Source organism: Strongylocentrotus purpuratus, unplaced genomic scaffold (genome assembly GCF_000002235.5).
Source record: "Strongylocentrotus purpuratus isolate Spur 01 unplaced genomic scaffold, Spur_5.0 spur5_scaffold_1, whole genome shotgun sequence".
NCBI lineage: Eukaryota > Metazoa > Echinodermata > Echinoidea > Camarodonta > Strongylocentrotidae > Strongylocentrotus > Strongylocentrotus purpuratus.
Genome location: NW_022145594.1, coordinates 18,138,581 through 18,154,914, shown reverse-complemented (window position 1 = coordinate 18,154,914; position 16,334 = coordinate 18,138,581). Strand labels below are relative to the sequence as shown.

The 16,334-nt window shown below is 36.3% G+C and overlaps 2 protein-coding genes across 2 annotated transcripts; both read right to left on the bottom strand.

The window, feature by feature from the left end:
- Nucleotides 1–1,274, bottom strand: LOC115921261. Its single transcript, XM_030978570.1, has 2 exons — nt 1,271–1,274; nt 1–491 (listed from the first exon to the last, which is right to left on the bottom strand). The coding sequence occupies exons 1-2, from the start codon at nt 1,272–1,274 to the stop codon at nt 1–3; spliced, it is 495 nt and encodes a 164-aa protein (XP_030834430.1).
- Nucleotides 1,275–1,519: 245 nt separating this feature from the next.
- LOC100889796 (cuticle collagen 1) lies at nt 1,520–3,694 on the bottom strand. Its single transcript, XM_030978568.1, has 3 exons — nt 3,508–3,694; nt 2,364–2,477; nt 1,520–1,740 (listed from the first exon to the last, which is right to left on the bottom strand). The coding sequence occupies exons 1-3, from the start codon at nt 3,692–3,694 to the stop codon at nt 1,520–1,522; spliced, it is 522 nt and encodes a 173-aa protein (XP_030834428.1).
- Between the last annotated feature and the right edge of the window lie 12,640 nt (nt 3,695–16,334).

The window sequence follows — 16,334 nt, the reverse complement described above, 5'->3', positions numbered from 1 at the left end:
TCAGATAGTACAGACAGCGCAAGTAATTTCGTAACCATTGATGTAGGGTCCACAATCCAGGCCCGCACCCACAAGACACCAGACCTCTGTCAGGTACAACAGCGAACCATCCTGATTCCCCCAGGTACCCGCTTTAGGAACCATCTCTCGGTCCACACACACAAATTCCGATCTTTTGTGTACGTTTTTCTCTGCCATAATATAACCAGCGTACTCCAAACGCCACTCTTGAGAAGGACACACGTTGCGGGCAGGAATCATAAGTTTGCTGGTACGGCCAGAGGGCGCCCTGCAGACTGCACAGGTCGGAGTATGGTCATGCATTGGTTGCATGCGTGAAGGACCAGTATTGACTTGGTATTCAGAGGAGTATATTAGGGCTCGTTCACCGTGTAGGGAGGTTTCTACTTCGTCATAGATAGGCTCTTCCGGCATACAGAGATAATTTGAGCCGCTACCACTTCCAGCGAAGGATGCACCTCCAATAGAACCTGAATAAATCACAAAGCAATGTAACACAAATACAGGTAAACCCACTACAGTTCAAATTCATCAGAAACAAAAGCATGATGTAGGACCAATGACAACAACTGTTATTAGGCAACTCCGGAGAACGTCCAAGGACTAATTTCAAACCAGATACAAATTCCAACTTTGGTGGAGGGTGGCTATTAGTGATACGGGCGTGGACTCAAACAGCAAGCCATGTGATATACAGCCTGATGACATAATCTACGACACCCTTCTACAGCACATGAGGGCATGTGAATGTTGCACTTGGGCTAATCCTCATGGTTGGTAATGGGATTACATAGCTCATTTCCCTAAAAAATTGACAGGGGCGTCGTGGTCTAGTGGTACGGAACCGGCATGTGGATCACATGGTTCGCGGTTCGAGGTCCGCACTTACTGTGAGTTGGTAAGACACATATCTAAATTTGTCACTCTCCACCCAGAAGAAGTAAATGTAAACTTGGTAAGATTTAATTCATGAAATGCTTTTAGTGCTTTTTTAGGGCTGCTGGACTAAATCCAGGGTAATTATAGAACTTGTAGGCACCTTGAGCATCCCATAGGATTGATAATTGTGCAATATAATTGTGGTTATTATTGCTACCTTAACATTATTGAACGCTAGTGGTCATTTTGTTATAGCATGACATTCAGTTTTTTTTTTTAAATCTCGCATATACTGTATAAATAAGAGTCAACATTACAATAACTCAAAGAAACTTGACATACCTTTGTTTGCATTCACTTAAACCCCAACCCATTCTTGTGCACTTAAGCTTTAGCCAGAGGGGCTATCGAATACATGTGATTCGTTTGTGGCGATGAAGACTTTTTTGTCGCACAACATCAGATTGATTAAGGATTACAGTAACGACTTTCGAAAAATGAAATCGAGGCTTAGTTAATACCCTACTGTGTGTGCCATCATGTTTGAAATACGTTGAAGCGTTCGCACATTCGAATATGACAGACGGACAAGGCTATTTAAATTGCCTGTTATTAATTTTCAGAAAGTTCTTGCGATCTTGTCAAAACATTTCCAGAGTTTTTCCCCGTGGAATATTACCCATCTGTACGAACCTGCATAGATGAGTTCTGCATCCTCAGGACACACATCGTTACCCCAGCGAATATAGATGACACCAGGGAGACTTGTCATGTTACCTACTGGACGCACTACCGCATCGCCGCCGGATTCAGTTGGGTTTGTTTCGTCGCTGGGTGTTTCTTAAGGTAAAATTTAAACATCCAGACAATTTATAGGAATCCTATAGATAAATCTAACAGTATTCCAGACGTTTGGCATCTACATTGGTGGTACAAAAAATGCCATTATTAGTGGCAAATTCAATCGAGTTTATACAAACGGGATTCAGTTGTGTTTGTTTGGTCGTTACGTGAAGTGGGTTTTTCCTCAGTGAAATATTAAACATTTAAAAATGTCATGTATCAGAATCCATAGACGCAATCGATTTGATATGAATATAATCAATTATATTACATAACTTAATTTTTGTGTAATTTGCCGGGATTATGTTCTCGCCTTTATCAAAGACTGATTGTTGTTATAACATAATAATGTGAGAAGACACTCTAGAGAAACCTCCGACTTTTCGTCTCCATATCGTATTTTTTTAATTTACACCTATAGTATATATTTGTTGTATAAATTGTCATAGACCGCACAGGAGTTACAATATCCAAATTATTTTTCAATAACTTATATTTTTATTCCGCTAGTCATGCAATTTCCGGCTTGAATATTTATCATGTCACAATTTAATATGAATGTTCTGAAACATTTGCATGTCGTGCTATATCGTATCAGATTTATGTCGTTATAGACCTACCTTGGGGACTTGTCGGTGCATCCCGTCCGTCTCTCCCGTCCCTTCCGGCAACCCCCTGCGGGCCTGGAGGACCGCTGTGTCCAGGAACACCAGCAGGGCACAAGAAACATTGACCTAAAGAAGAAGCAGTGAATATATTTCATATCAAGTTCAATGATCTGCGAGGCATAAACACTTCTGCCTCCACAAGCATACTAGCCCCGTTTGAGGTTTATTCTCAACCTGGATGATCATGGCCTACGTCATACGTTCCATTGATTAGTTCATATTTTTTCTAGTTGACGCTTGGAAAATTTTAGTTTCGAATATTGATATATCCTATTTTCGGACTTGAAGGGAATTACATGGCCAACCAACACGACCTATGGCTTAGGAAGTTAATTTTGGCACTTAGGGCTCTCTTATGTTTACCTTTTATTATACCTAACGCATATATGAGCTTCAATGATGTGTTTACTTTCGTTACATACAATTTACTAGTACTGCCCTGTGTAATGCAGTGGTTTCCCATTTGTTTTTGGAAAATGTTGAGGTCGATTTCCTGCTTGTTACATTGCTGGCTTTAAACTCGACCAGATTAGTCCGTTCTTTGTTTCTATTCTTCTATCACACGCATCGATCCCACATACAGCGCGCTCTCTCCACTGATCGCGCTATCCCCCAAATTCCGGTCCACTTCATAATGAAAGGAATGGCTAGGTCTACTTTCCACGTTGAGGGTGTCTTAATTTTATTAGCTGATTAGACGCGTGACACGGAAATGGTACAGAGGCTGGACGAGCTTTGAAGCCCCACTGTACTACTTGTAGCTACTTGTTCCCTCTTTATAGCAAACAATTCCTAAGCGGTGCCCGTTGGTCCCCCATGATCCTCTTTTTCTTATGTTATTTGAGAGCTGGGTTGTTGAGATAGCCACCTGTTAGTGACCACGCTGGGTGGTCTAATCCCTTCTAGCCAAACTTGTACAGACGGGCTTTAAAGGTGCCTCATTGCCTAATTTATTCATAGATGAGCCTTAATGTGCGATGGGCATTAGAGAAATCAAGAAACTTCTGGTCCCTATGTCATAAGAGATGTTATCAATATTAAACTAGTTACAATCTTAGGAAATGTTATTATAAGGAAATGGACCTGGTGTTCATACCAGAATACATAGGGCATGAATATGGTCCAGATGGGTTCTGACCCAGGCTTGGCTGCTCTGCGCCAGATGATGGAGTCGATGTCGGGAGAGCTGACGGAGAGTCGAGTTCCCTTCGACGTCGTGTCTTTTCAGGTTCTCCCAGCTCAAACTCGGTCGCGAGAGAGTCAGGAGTGTGAATCTTTGCCATCATTGATGGATTCTTCGCGACGAGCTCGAGAGTTCAGAAGGAACGGGTGATCTCAGCAACGGATTCCTACAAGATACAAATTTCCAAAAGAAAATTACTTATCCATACCCTCGATATTATGTTCTGTGATTAAGGTGGTGCCTGGTGTCGAATAATTGACGACTCTCTAATCATATGTAATGGAAAATTGCAAGAGAACAAAATGATGAAACGTTCTTTTACAATATGATTAACGGTAACCATTGATCCATGCAACTAAGATTCTCGTCGAGTCGTCAAACGAAAATGAGGAATTAATTCTTTGATGATACTGATTTTCCTTTTCCACTATGGTTTATGAAATGTGACACATTTTTAAGTGATTATAGGGTTGACGTTTGGTATTCAGTACATTAGTGGGCTAACTCAGCTCACTTCAATTTTAATTTCAATTTATTTATGTTTGTAACAAAACATTACAAATCAATCATTTACAACAAATATAGAAATACATATTGGAAACAGAGGGGTCCACTTAAAAGCAATGCTTTTACAAGCGTGGACACCTCAAATGAGACTTAACAATGAAGAGTAATCAAATTAACAAGTCTGTAACTACAAAACGAACTACAGAATAGGGGGAAAGGGGAATGCCAACAGAGACGAGAACGAGACAAGACAGTACTTTATATGACAAAGATAGAAGAACACGGTCATAATACAAAGAGTAGACAATGCCAAAAACAAGTGAGAGATAGGGGGTACAGAAAATAAAACAAAATGGTGAACTGCATATGGGGTTGAGAAGAAGATGACATAAATGCGTCGCGTACACACCGCAGTCAGTTTGCGCACAGCGGCTGGCGTGGTCTTTCAATCGCCATTTACGATACTTAAAGGGATAGTTGAGTTTTATGAGATAATGAAAAACTGAGTGTCAAATTTGAAAGAACATACTATTTAAAAGACAAAATCATCTTTGTTTGATCAAAATCGGTTCAGAGACGGCTGAAATATAACGATTTCTAATACTGTGTACCACCACAAATATTAGATATTTTGAAAAATTTGAAAAAAACCTCTAAAAAAACCGAAATAATGCTTTTTACGTCGTATTTCAGCTAATGCCGATGTTGGCTTTTTTGTTGGCATTTTCGTGTTGCTTATATAACGCACAACCAGCCGGCCCATGTGTTGTTATTTTTCATTAAATAATTAATTAACGGTCACCATATGTTTTTTTTTAGGGTGGAGTTGAATTGGTATGCTCGTATTAGCTAAATTTCACACATTTTGGGGTCTAATATTACCTTCACAGCAATTTTAGGTTCTAAAAGGGCACTATAAATGTCATAAGAATAAGAACAATAACCATGCACATTGAAGGTCTGAAAACAGAACTCAACTATCCCTTTAAAGGTATTACAAAGTTTTGGTATGGAGTCATGAATTTGGTTCAAATAGGAAACATAAGCGATCCTACAAAATTCAGTGGTCGTTGTCGCGGTTGAAATCGAGTCTGAAGTGATAAAATTGTAAATAATAAACTCTTTATGTTGTATAGCTCCCTCTCAAGGTCAAGATATTAATTAAGCTATAAAACAATGTTTCTTGACTAAAATCGACCAATTGGCTATTCCAGTTTGGAAATTATATATTACAACTGCATATTCTGAGATGTTCATGGCCGCAGCTACCATTGTATGCCGTAGGCGCTATTTGAAATTTATCGAAATTTACCGGAAGCACCGGAAAATTTTGATATTCAATTTTTCTCGAAAGCAGAAGTCTTTTAGGGGCTATTTTTTGTTACTGCTTAAAACACACGCACAGGGGCCTCTTAATATTTCAAAACTGTAAAGAATCTTTATCTAGCCAATTTTCAAAATTTCCCAAAACTTTGTATTAATTTTAAAGGGTGACTAAATTACAAATTTATGTTGACTTTTGTTCATCTGTATTAATGTATACATCACATATTTTTTGACATATTGATGTACATTATGTCATATATTTGATATCATTTTCTATATTACTTTTTTTCTACCTGCTAGGCTCCACCCCTACAAAAATAATTCAAAAGTAAATGACTTCTGTGACATCATCTTGTCAGTCATTGATCAGTCAGCTGGATAAACAAAATACAATGGTATGTACCATGGGCGTCAATCCTTACGTAATACCTATTGTTCAGGGGGATGAATGAATAGATCACCCCCACCCCCCCCCCCCCCCCCCACCCCTGAGCAATAGGTACCAATTACAGATTTACGCCCATGGTATGTACCTTCCCATCAAATGACCAACTACAATAGCATTTCATGTTTTCATATATTAGCTTCTTTTCATGATGTTGTTTGAGGATTTCTGACATAGAAAGTGCTCAAATGTAATTGAATTTTGTGATTGGGCATAAAAACATGCTATTCTGAACAGGCAGTCAGTTGATGAGAAAGGCCATACCAATGTATTTTGTTCACCTAGTTGACAGATGAATGACAGGCATGATGATATCATAGAAGTCACTTGCTTTTGGATATATATTTTTTTTAGTGGTAGAGCTTATCATTAGGCATCCAATGTCGTCAACGTTAAATATGGTTCATTATCATCGGCTTCCGTGATAAAATGTATGTCTTTTTCATTTCATTTCCGATTTTTTCGAAAGTTTTCAAGACAATATCATTTTGAATAATCATAGTTTCATCTACATTTATGTCCCAAGAGCAATCTATTGATTTTGGCTAAATGTAAGCGACAATTATTCTCCATTGCTACTGTTTAATACAGCCATGACATGAGTAGTAATTTACTACTTTTGGGACTCTTTCGATAATTCGTTTTAGAGTTGGTACCACTGTTCGCAGGATTTACCAGAGAGGGAAAGAAGTGACCGTTCTCACGGTTAACAACGATGTGTTATTATACTTATTTGCTCATTTTCTCCACAATGCTATTTGATTTTTTTTTTTAATTGGCTTGCACCCAATAGATTAACATCGCGTGCTCGATCTTATATCCGGCTTCCTGGGGAAAGCAGGTAACTTCAGGAACTTGTCGATGAATAAAATAGGCTTGTCATTAAAAGCTTTAAAATGATTTCTATTTTACATGGTAAATAGAAAAAGGCTGCTGCATTTACATCATATTATTACAGACGCTACGTTTCGTTTCCTTGAATAATTACTAAATCTAGGGTATGTTGACTGACATGCTTATGAAAAGCAAATTAATTGATCGGATGAGTTATCGGAGAGGGATAGAAGTGAACATTCTCACGGTTAAAGTGACTCGATAACTTTGTTGAAGTTTGATGACATTTTTTGTATGAAATGTTACTTATCATATTCATTCTACTGTACTAACCTTCTATCATGCACACAATCCTGACAAATTTCTCAAATCACAAAGATATTTATGTTTTTGTTTTTTTTAAAGCGTCACTGGTCAACACCCTCTGACAGTAAGTTCTCCCAACTATTTCTGAATTTTCTCAACCGTTTTTTCATGAAAAAAGCCTGTCAGGCTTTTTAAAAACATTCAGCACTTAATTCAATGTCTGGAATGGTATAGATCTATATAGAGCCAATTCACAGCTTTTGTGATGGTTTACATTTACCTAAAATTTAATGAAATTGTAATAATATAGAAATTAAGGAATCGATCAGATCAGTTTTCTCAGTTGTTCTCATAAATAATGGTCTGTTTTTTTTTTTAATTTCTGATTATCCCTGATTGTACATCTAGCATTGAAGTCACTACCTTAGCACTCTTATCTGAACAATGTTACCAAGTCCCTTTAAAGGGATCCGGTAACTTTGTCTCAGATTCTGACACAAAATCCTGGATTTAGCTCATGCTGCAATGATAATTATAAATAATTTAGTCAGGAATCCCATGACTTTTACAAGCCGATCGCCTTTCTGATTATCAAGATATTTATGATTGGAAATCGAGACCAAATTTTGCGTTTTCATAACACTACAGTCTATTTGAGAAACCGAGTATGGTTAAGCCGGTCACTCAATTGTTTTTAACTTTTTAAAGTCATTTCTTGAACATTTTGAAGCGCAATATTTTTAGGGCTTCAATTTTACAACATATCACAGACACTAATAACATGTAAGGCCGTGCATGTCTTGTTAAATGATGCCTTTAACAAAGATGAATTAGTATACCTTCTTTTTAATCGTCTCTACAATGCTATTTGAATATGTTTGTGTTATGTTAGGGTTCCTGTGAAAAGTCCAATTGCTGTAAAAGAATTGTTCGGATTGCACCGAGTAGATTTAAATCGCATCCTCGATCGTGTAACTAGGATACGGGGGAGGCGAACAGTGCAGGAATTATAATAGCTCATTTTACAGGTTATTCCCCTCGGTTCATTCCATTTTTTTGTTGATTCAATTTACAAGTTTTTTAATATAAATTCAAAGTCACAGCTCAAAGCTGATGCGTCTTGAATTTACAATTAAAAATGCAAGATATGAATAATACATTCAAATAGTATGATATAACATAGGTAAATATAACAAATTCATTCAGTAGAGAAATTAATACAAAAGGAGTAGAAAGAAGAAGGAAAAGGAAAAGAAGAGAAAACAAATGAAGCGGTTGAAGAAAGAAGGACACCTGGTTCATTGTAAAAGAAGGTGTTTTTTATAATCGATATGTTAAGACTATTGCTCGAGCTTGTTATTAAAAACAAGTCAGAATTAAATCTTAAAACCAACGGGATCTACTGTCTATAAGCCAAACAATCATAGATACAACCATAACCAGGTCAAAGACCTATTTGGGTTCGAAAGCAGGTTTAGATTGAATTAATCTTTATTTCATTCATCATAAAAAAAACATCATATTAAACATATTAAATACAAATCATAGCGAACAAGCTAAAGAGAAACATTTACAATACAATACATCAACAACACAAATGTCATATGAATGTGGAGACAGCTAGGAAAGCCAAAGGCTTTATTGGTGCTGCCACTGAAACAGTAATACAGTATAATACAGAATAATATTGTTGTTGAAAACGGTGATTACAACAAAAAACTAGAAATGTAATTCGTCACGAAGACGAATAAGGTGGTCTGTCTATGTCTTATGATAGATTTGAGAATGGGAGAAGTTATATAGACATGTAAACAATGATGATCATGATGAACATGATGATGATCATGATAGTAAAGGTGATGATGATCATGATAATGAAAATGTTATATGATGATAAAAACGATAATGTTAATGATGATGATGATAATGATCATGATCATGGTGATGTTGATGATCATCATCTTCAGACCATGATGATGATGATGATGATAATGATCATGATCACGGTGATGTTGATGATCATCATCTTCAGACCATGATGATGATGATGATGGTGACATTGATGATGATGATGATAATGATGATATTGATGATGATGATGACGATGATAAGTATGAACAAGATCCTGACATCTGATTGAAAAAATGAGGAAATATTTAGATAGGAAATTATCTCAGCTACAACATATCAAAATCTGGGAGAAAATCGATTACCGAGAAGTGAGATAATCTCAATTAAACAAAGACAAAAATGACGTCATCAACAAAATACATTTGTTTGAGTTTAGATGCCAATATGATGACTTTATTTCACTTTGTACGAGTCAGGGTGGTATGAAATCATATCTCCAACTCATGCTTTCTCTAACCATGATATAAAAATTGGGGGTCAATGGACTATCTGAAGAGCTATTTCGATTTTTAAAATGGCATGTTTTTGATCAAATTTGCACTATATTGCCCATAGCAGTACGCGCGGATTTTGAACTTTGACGCACGCTCACGGCCTTATGAAATATGAAGAGTGACTGAAATTAATGTAAATTGTCAATTACGTTAAGAGGAATCCAAATCATGTAAACAATTTGAATTTGACCTTTTCCGCGCGTTATGAGCGCGCGCAACGCGCGCGGTGACACTTACGGACGGAAAATTTTGAAATGCTTAAAATGACCTGATTCGTACTCTCGTTTAATAGTTAAGTGATTTTGAGCATTTTTAAATTTTGACGCGCGCGTACGTGCGCGTAATGACCTTTATGTAACCTTTGATGACATGACTTGTTGACCCTTGACCTGAGGTATATGTGATATGAATATGAATGACCTTTGCTTATGCATCATGAAGATATGATGGATAACGTGATTTCACAAAATGGTGCCTGGATGACGTCACGATGACCTGATGACCTTGAAAAGGTTACTGTCACGTCTCATGACAATGACCTATAACTGTGTCGAAATTGAAAGAAATTAACACAACCGATCTTGAATTAACCGATAAACAAAAAACGGGAAGAAATAAAAATAAATAATAATAATAACTAGATTTGTAATACTTGTTTGGAACAAGTATAGGTGGGCTGGTTCAACTAAAATTTGAGACAAAATGAAGGGCGCATTTGAGATAGCTAATTGTCTCAGCTACAACATACTCATGGTTCATTTTTAACGAAGCTAAAACGACGGAGATATTGCTCGCGAAAGACGGGAATGTAGAATCCAGTTTTGAGAAAAAGTCATGTCCCGTAGAGAATACACACAAAAAGTGAAAAATTGACATGCATCCTTTAATCGCAACAATACGCCATGATTCCTTTGTCGAATTGAATGTTTTTGTAGTAAATTGTCTCAGCTAGAACATATTAAAATTTGAAAGAAAATTGATCAATATTTACAGAGATACAATCAATTTTCCAAATATATGATGACGTCATAATATGCAAATTGAAATTTTGAGTTCGGAGGCCATTATGATGAGGTCATGAGTTAATTGAGGGTCAAATGAGACATGAAATCATATCTCCGACTCATACTTTATCAAGATATGAAAACAAATTGAGGTCATCTTGCATCCTAAAGAGCTACAATGGATTTTGTATAGGCATATTTTTGCCCATATATGCTATGTATTACAAGAGCTCGCGCGCACGGAAATTTATGTTTAACGGTCGATCATACCGTCATTAATAGTCATAAAGAGATAAACATGGTATCAATTTGTTTGTAAAAATATGTGGAATATTATGAAAGAAAAAAATGGCGATTCTATGTTGCGTAAAAGTTTTACGCGCGAAAACGCACGCGCATGTGCGTGTGCGCGATTTTTTATAAAATGCTTAGAATGGCCTAAAACGTATGCAAAATGATTTTGAGACGATTTTGAGCATTTTAAAATTTTGCGCGCGCATTGACGCGCGGACGTACGCGCACGCGCGCGTTTTTTGACCTGAAATTGACCGGACGGATATTGACCTCGATCATGATAAATATGAACGAGAAATAGCTTTTGGTTATGAAGATATGATCATGAGTTGATTTTTACAAAATGGCGCCTAGATGACGTCATCAGTGAAGGTCAATGTTAAAAACGTTATTGTGCTTTGTACATATGCCTATACATATGTGTGCCAAATTTCAAGGCATTTAATCGAACCATTTTCAAGTTATCTTGCTAACAAAAAAGTGGTTAGAAATAAGAAAAATATTTAATAATAAATAAATAAAGGCAATTCTAACGAAATTATAAGGTGGTCTGTACGTTATACAGCCCACCTGATAATGCCTAAATAGAGGGGGGAAACAAAACAGAACCTGACCGTGTACGGAACCAATCTTTATTTATTTTGTTGGATTAAAAATGATTTATATTTCCTTTTAAAAACGTTAATTGATAGACTAGATTTTTTATCATGAGGTATATTATTCCACAACTGTGGCCCTTTAAAAAAATATAGATTGTTTAGTTATATTTAGTCTTATTTTATTTAAATGAAAATTAGAAGAACTTCGAGTATTATATGAATGTAATGCAGAATTAAGACAAAATTTGCTGGAAAGACTAATTGGTATAAAATTATTGAAACATAAATACAAAAATATTGCAAAACTGTAATTATAAAGATCTAGGACATTCAAAAGTTTTAATTTGTGTGCGATGCATCGTAGAATTTCATTTAATATCATTAATCATCAGCCTAGATCTTTAATACGCTACATTCACACAGAATCCTGTAGAACTACTTTCAATTGTCAAACCGACCACCAACATCAGGGCATGCAAGCACACTCTTGGATAGCCAAGGGTCCTAACAAACAGAAGTACTTAATAGAAGATTGTGTCTAAAGGGGTGGGGCCTTTTCAACAATTGGCCTATGGAGTAATATTGGTAATACCTGCGAAAAAACGGTACATGTATACTGTAGATGTACATTTACAGAGTTTTATTCAACTCAAAATGCGCATCGTGTCAATAGACATCGATTCATTTGTAATAGCATGACATGACTTATCCGTCATATTATCCGATCCTTTCCTATCTCTGTATTTTCCATGACAACATATATTATATGCTAAAGCGAAAGAGTATTTCAACGGAAAGCTTTATGGTGTTTAAAAAACTTTAAAGTATGATTATTTATACTTACCCCATGTTTCTGCGTAAATCTCACTTTTATGTTTCATCGCTGTGTGCACTATCCAACTTCCACGTGTAAATGAAACACGGTTATCAAATCAAACGCATAATGAAAATAATATCACTTGAAAGACCTCTCTCATGCAGATAAAACATATTCGGTCAACAAAATGTTTACAACAATCTTTATTTGTAAGTTTTTAATGTACTTTTAATGTACTTTTAATTACTTACCTGAAGGAACATTACTTGTTTTCTAATATCAGAGATTTTGTCCTCTTCTGTCTGGGTCAGTTTGCCTGAATCTAGAATGTTTTCAGGGTCAAAAGCTACATGCGAGAAGAGAGAGAGATAGAGAGGGAGGAGAGAGAGGTGGACACGTTAAGACAGAGAGGGGAGGGAATCACACTCAGATAGAGGCAGAGAGGGGGAGTAGGGGTAATTAAGAGACGAAATGAAAGGTAGAGGAAAGGAATAAGAGAGAGAAAGATAGAGGAGGTCGGGTAAGAGAGGAAGAGGGATGGGTGCATAGAGAAAGTAGGAGATAGAAGCAGAAAATGAGGGAAAGAAAGAGACAGAGAGAGAGAGAGAGAAATTATGAGCAAAGTTTTTGGCGTATTAACTTATTTTATTACAAATTTAGGAAGAAAGTGGATTTTTAAAACCATTATACTAAAACTAAAATTGGATATATCCCCAATAAACAAAATCACGTGAAAATCACGTCAATATCAAGGTATCGACTTGAGGAGAGTTACGTTCTTCAAACACCGGACATTTACGTAAATGTGTTAATACGTTTATTGCATTAGGTAACTTAAAACACACGTACACTAAATCACGCAATTGTCACTGCAATATCACCATTATAATAACGTGATTATCCCTACCTTGGAGACCATGGTTTGTAAACCTAATACTCCCGTGTTTGTTTGGTTATGAAATTACATCTTCATACACGAAATTATCGCGTCACAGAAACACGTGAAGCGTTAGTGATAGTTTTAGTCAAAATATCTGCGTGAAATTCACGTGAATATTACGAGGCTGACTTGAGATGAATCATGTTCTTCATTCACGTGAAATTTACGTCGAAGAGGAAGGATGTTACTGTAACCCGCGTTCAACCCAATAATTACGCAAATGTTACACAATAAATGAACCAAAATAATGACGTTCTCATCCCGTTTCTGAACATCGTGTCTTGGATCTTCCATAATTACGTCCAGGCGCGCCGGAAGTAGTTTGGGATTAGAGGGGGTAGGGTGTGGGGGGGGTGGATGCAAACATCCCACAAGAGAAAGCTAGTTGCAACTGGTCCAGTTGATGAACCATTTAATGCCAACTGGTAACCCTGGTAATTGAAATGGGCTAAATGATCCAGTTGATCCAGGCCAGTTATAATTCAACTGGTCTAGCTGAGCCATTAGAACCATTTGGTAAAACGTCCAACCAGTTGAACAGCAACAATACTTCAATACTGGTACGTCTGTATTTCCAATGTAAGGGCAATGGTAATAAGTAGACTTACATAATTTAATTAATCGAATTTTGTTTGTATACTTGCACTTTATTGAAATTATTTTAGTTCACAGTTAATGTTTCCCTTATTCATGTTTAACTAAATGTAATTTATACGAAGTAGCGAATTGTCCTAATAACTGGTAATTTATATTTGTAGTATTTTCGAAATGAATTGCAAATAACTAAATCATCAGTAATTAAGAAATATGCTGTAAATTCAGATAAATTGTTTAAAAAACATAGATCTGCACGCACCCCATATTCAATATGCAAATGAATTGGTGTCAGCTGGGTCAACTCGAAATATGCCAACGCTCAGTCATCAACTGGTGCAACTGGAAATATGCACACTCCAGTTATCAACCGGTGCAATGAAAATATGCCAACAGTCAGTTATCAACTGGTGAACATAGAAATATGCCAACAGTCACGGGATTATCACCACGGAACTTAAATGGTAACTGTGAAACCATCAAGACACCCAAGAATAACTCATTTTCACACATGGAAAACACGGAATACCCAGCTTATATTAATAATCCGTTTGAGTCACGCGATCATCACCGCGGAACTGCTGGCAACTTTGACTACGATTTAAATAGGTGTTTTAAGACACCTAATCATGACTAATTTTTCACACCTAAAAGTCACGTATGCCCAGCTTAGATTAATAATCCGTTTGAGTCACGAGATCATCACCGCGGAACTTATGGCAACTTTGACTTCCATTTAAATAGGTGTTTTAAGACACCTAATAATGACTAATTTTTCACACCTCAAAGTCACGTATGCCCTGCTTAGATTAATATTCCGCTTGAGTCACGAGATCATCACCGCGGAACTGCTGGCAACTTTGACTACCATTTAAATAGGTGTTTTAAGACACCTAATAATTACTAATTTTTCACACCTAAATATCACGGATTCACAGCTCAAATTAGTAATCAGTTTTAACTACGTGATCATCACCAAGAAAGTTATGGTAACTTTGAAACCATTTAAATAGGTGTTTTAAGACACCTAATAATGACTAATTTTTCACACCCAAAAGTCACGTATGACCAGCTTAGAACAATAATCCGTTTGAGTCACGAGATCATCACCGCGGAACTTATGGCAACTTTGACTACCATTTAAAAAGGTGTTTTAAAACACTTAATAATTACTAATTTTCACACCTACATATCACGTTTTCAAAGCTTAGATTAGTAATCAGCTTGAGCCACGTGATCATAACCAAGAAATTTATGGTAACTTTGAAACCTTTTAAAGAGGTGTGTAAGACACCTCAGAATTACTAGTTGAATATAACCAGATATTCACGGACAGAACAATAAGACGATTAGCCGGTGTAAGTAACGTGATTATTACCATCAACTTTGGATAACCTGTGAAACCAATCAATAAAGGTGCTTACAAGACCAAATAATTACGTATTTATCGCCACCATCGGTTAACTGACAAAAAACTCGTTGCTTGGTCAAGTGGTTAATTGGTCATAAACACTTGATTTACAGAGGTAAGTGGAACCACGTTACTCCAGTCGCGTGATAAACTGGTGGTTTTTAGGTTAGATGAAAACGTGAACAGGAGTACCTTTTTTGTTTAAATGAAGGCACGTGTCGATAACGTTTAAATCTAGTTCAAAAGGCACTATACTTTAAAATCACTTAAAATACACTCCCAAAAGAGGTTACTTTTTAGTGTTCTGTTTATTGGGTCTTTAGTACAAAGTTGTATCCTTTACCCTCAATATCATACATTTATTAGCCCTTTTTTCAACCGTAGTTATTATAAAAGGTTTAACGAGGAAGAAACAGTATCAACGCCAATTAGAATCAGTTACGTAAGTTTACATTAACATAGAGACAGAGTATCTTGATATATCAACTATATAAATAATACATATCAGCTAATTAGAATATAAAGATTAGAAAGTCTAAATATCTGCTCGGTGTTCGAAGATATACATTAAATACAAAATATAATGATGCACACGAAAATAATGTTTAACAAGTTTTGGCCCTACGGGCTATGTCAAGCAATGATTTAATTTGACTTTGAAAAATGTTGTTATGTATCAAAATGTTCACATCCTATCCACCTTCTATCTTTCTCAATCCTATCCTATGCATACATTTAAAATGAACTATACTTGCACATCCTATCCCTGGCTTAATTGCGATTTGCCAATCGCAACTAATATATTAAATCATACACCAAACAACGCTCTTGCGGATCATAGTTATCGATTAAGTTATTGTTATTAATTATTTCCAAAATGTTTGTTGCTAAATGAACCCCCTCTAACATTCTACTCGAAATACCTCATTAATGTTGTATAAGGATAGCTTCCCTATTTCTGCACTTGTGTACAAGACAATGGTAGAAATTTGCAGTGATAACTAGCATGATTTAAATGAAACCTTCCCAGAAACCTTACCTTCATCTTGCGTACCTTCCTTTGAAACAGCAACCGCTTGGGTGACTCCAACAAGACACAAACATGAAAACAGAACTAGAGTGATGACAAAGAACGAATGCATCTTAACAGGTGTGTTGAAAGTAGCAGAGAATTTTTTTAGAATTTACTTCGAAATTAAATGTTTTATAAGAGACTTTCTGCAATCACTTTGATGGGAAGATGATTTCGACTGTCCAA

Coding starts and splice junctions, on each gene's coding strand:
- LOC100889796 (XM_030978568.1), bottom strand. CDS start 3,694: ATGGCAAAGATTCACACTCCTGACTCTCTCGCGACCGAGTTTGAGCTG. Junction 2,478..3,507: donor TTCATGCCCTATGTATTCTG/GTATGAACACCA, acceptor CTTCTTCTTTAG/GTCAATGTTTCTTGTGCCCT. Junction 1,741..2,363: donor TGCACCGACAAGTCCCCAAG/GTAGGTCTATAA, acceptor TTTTACCTTAAG/AAACACCCAGCGACGAAACA.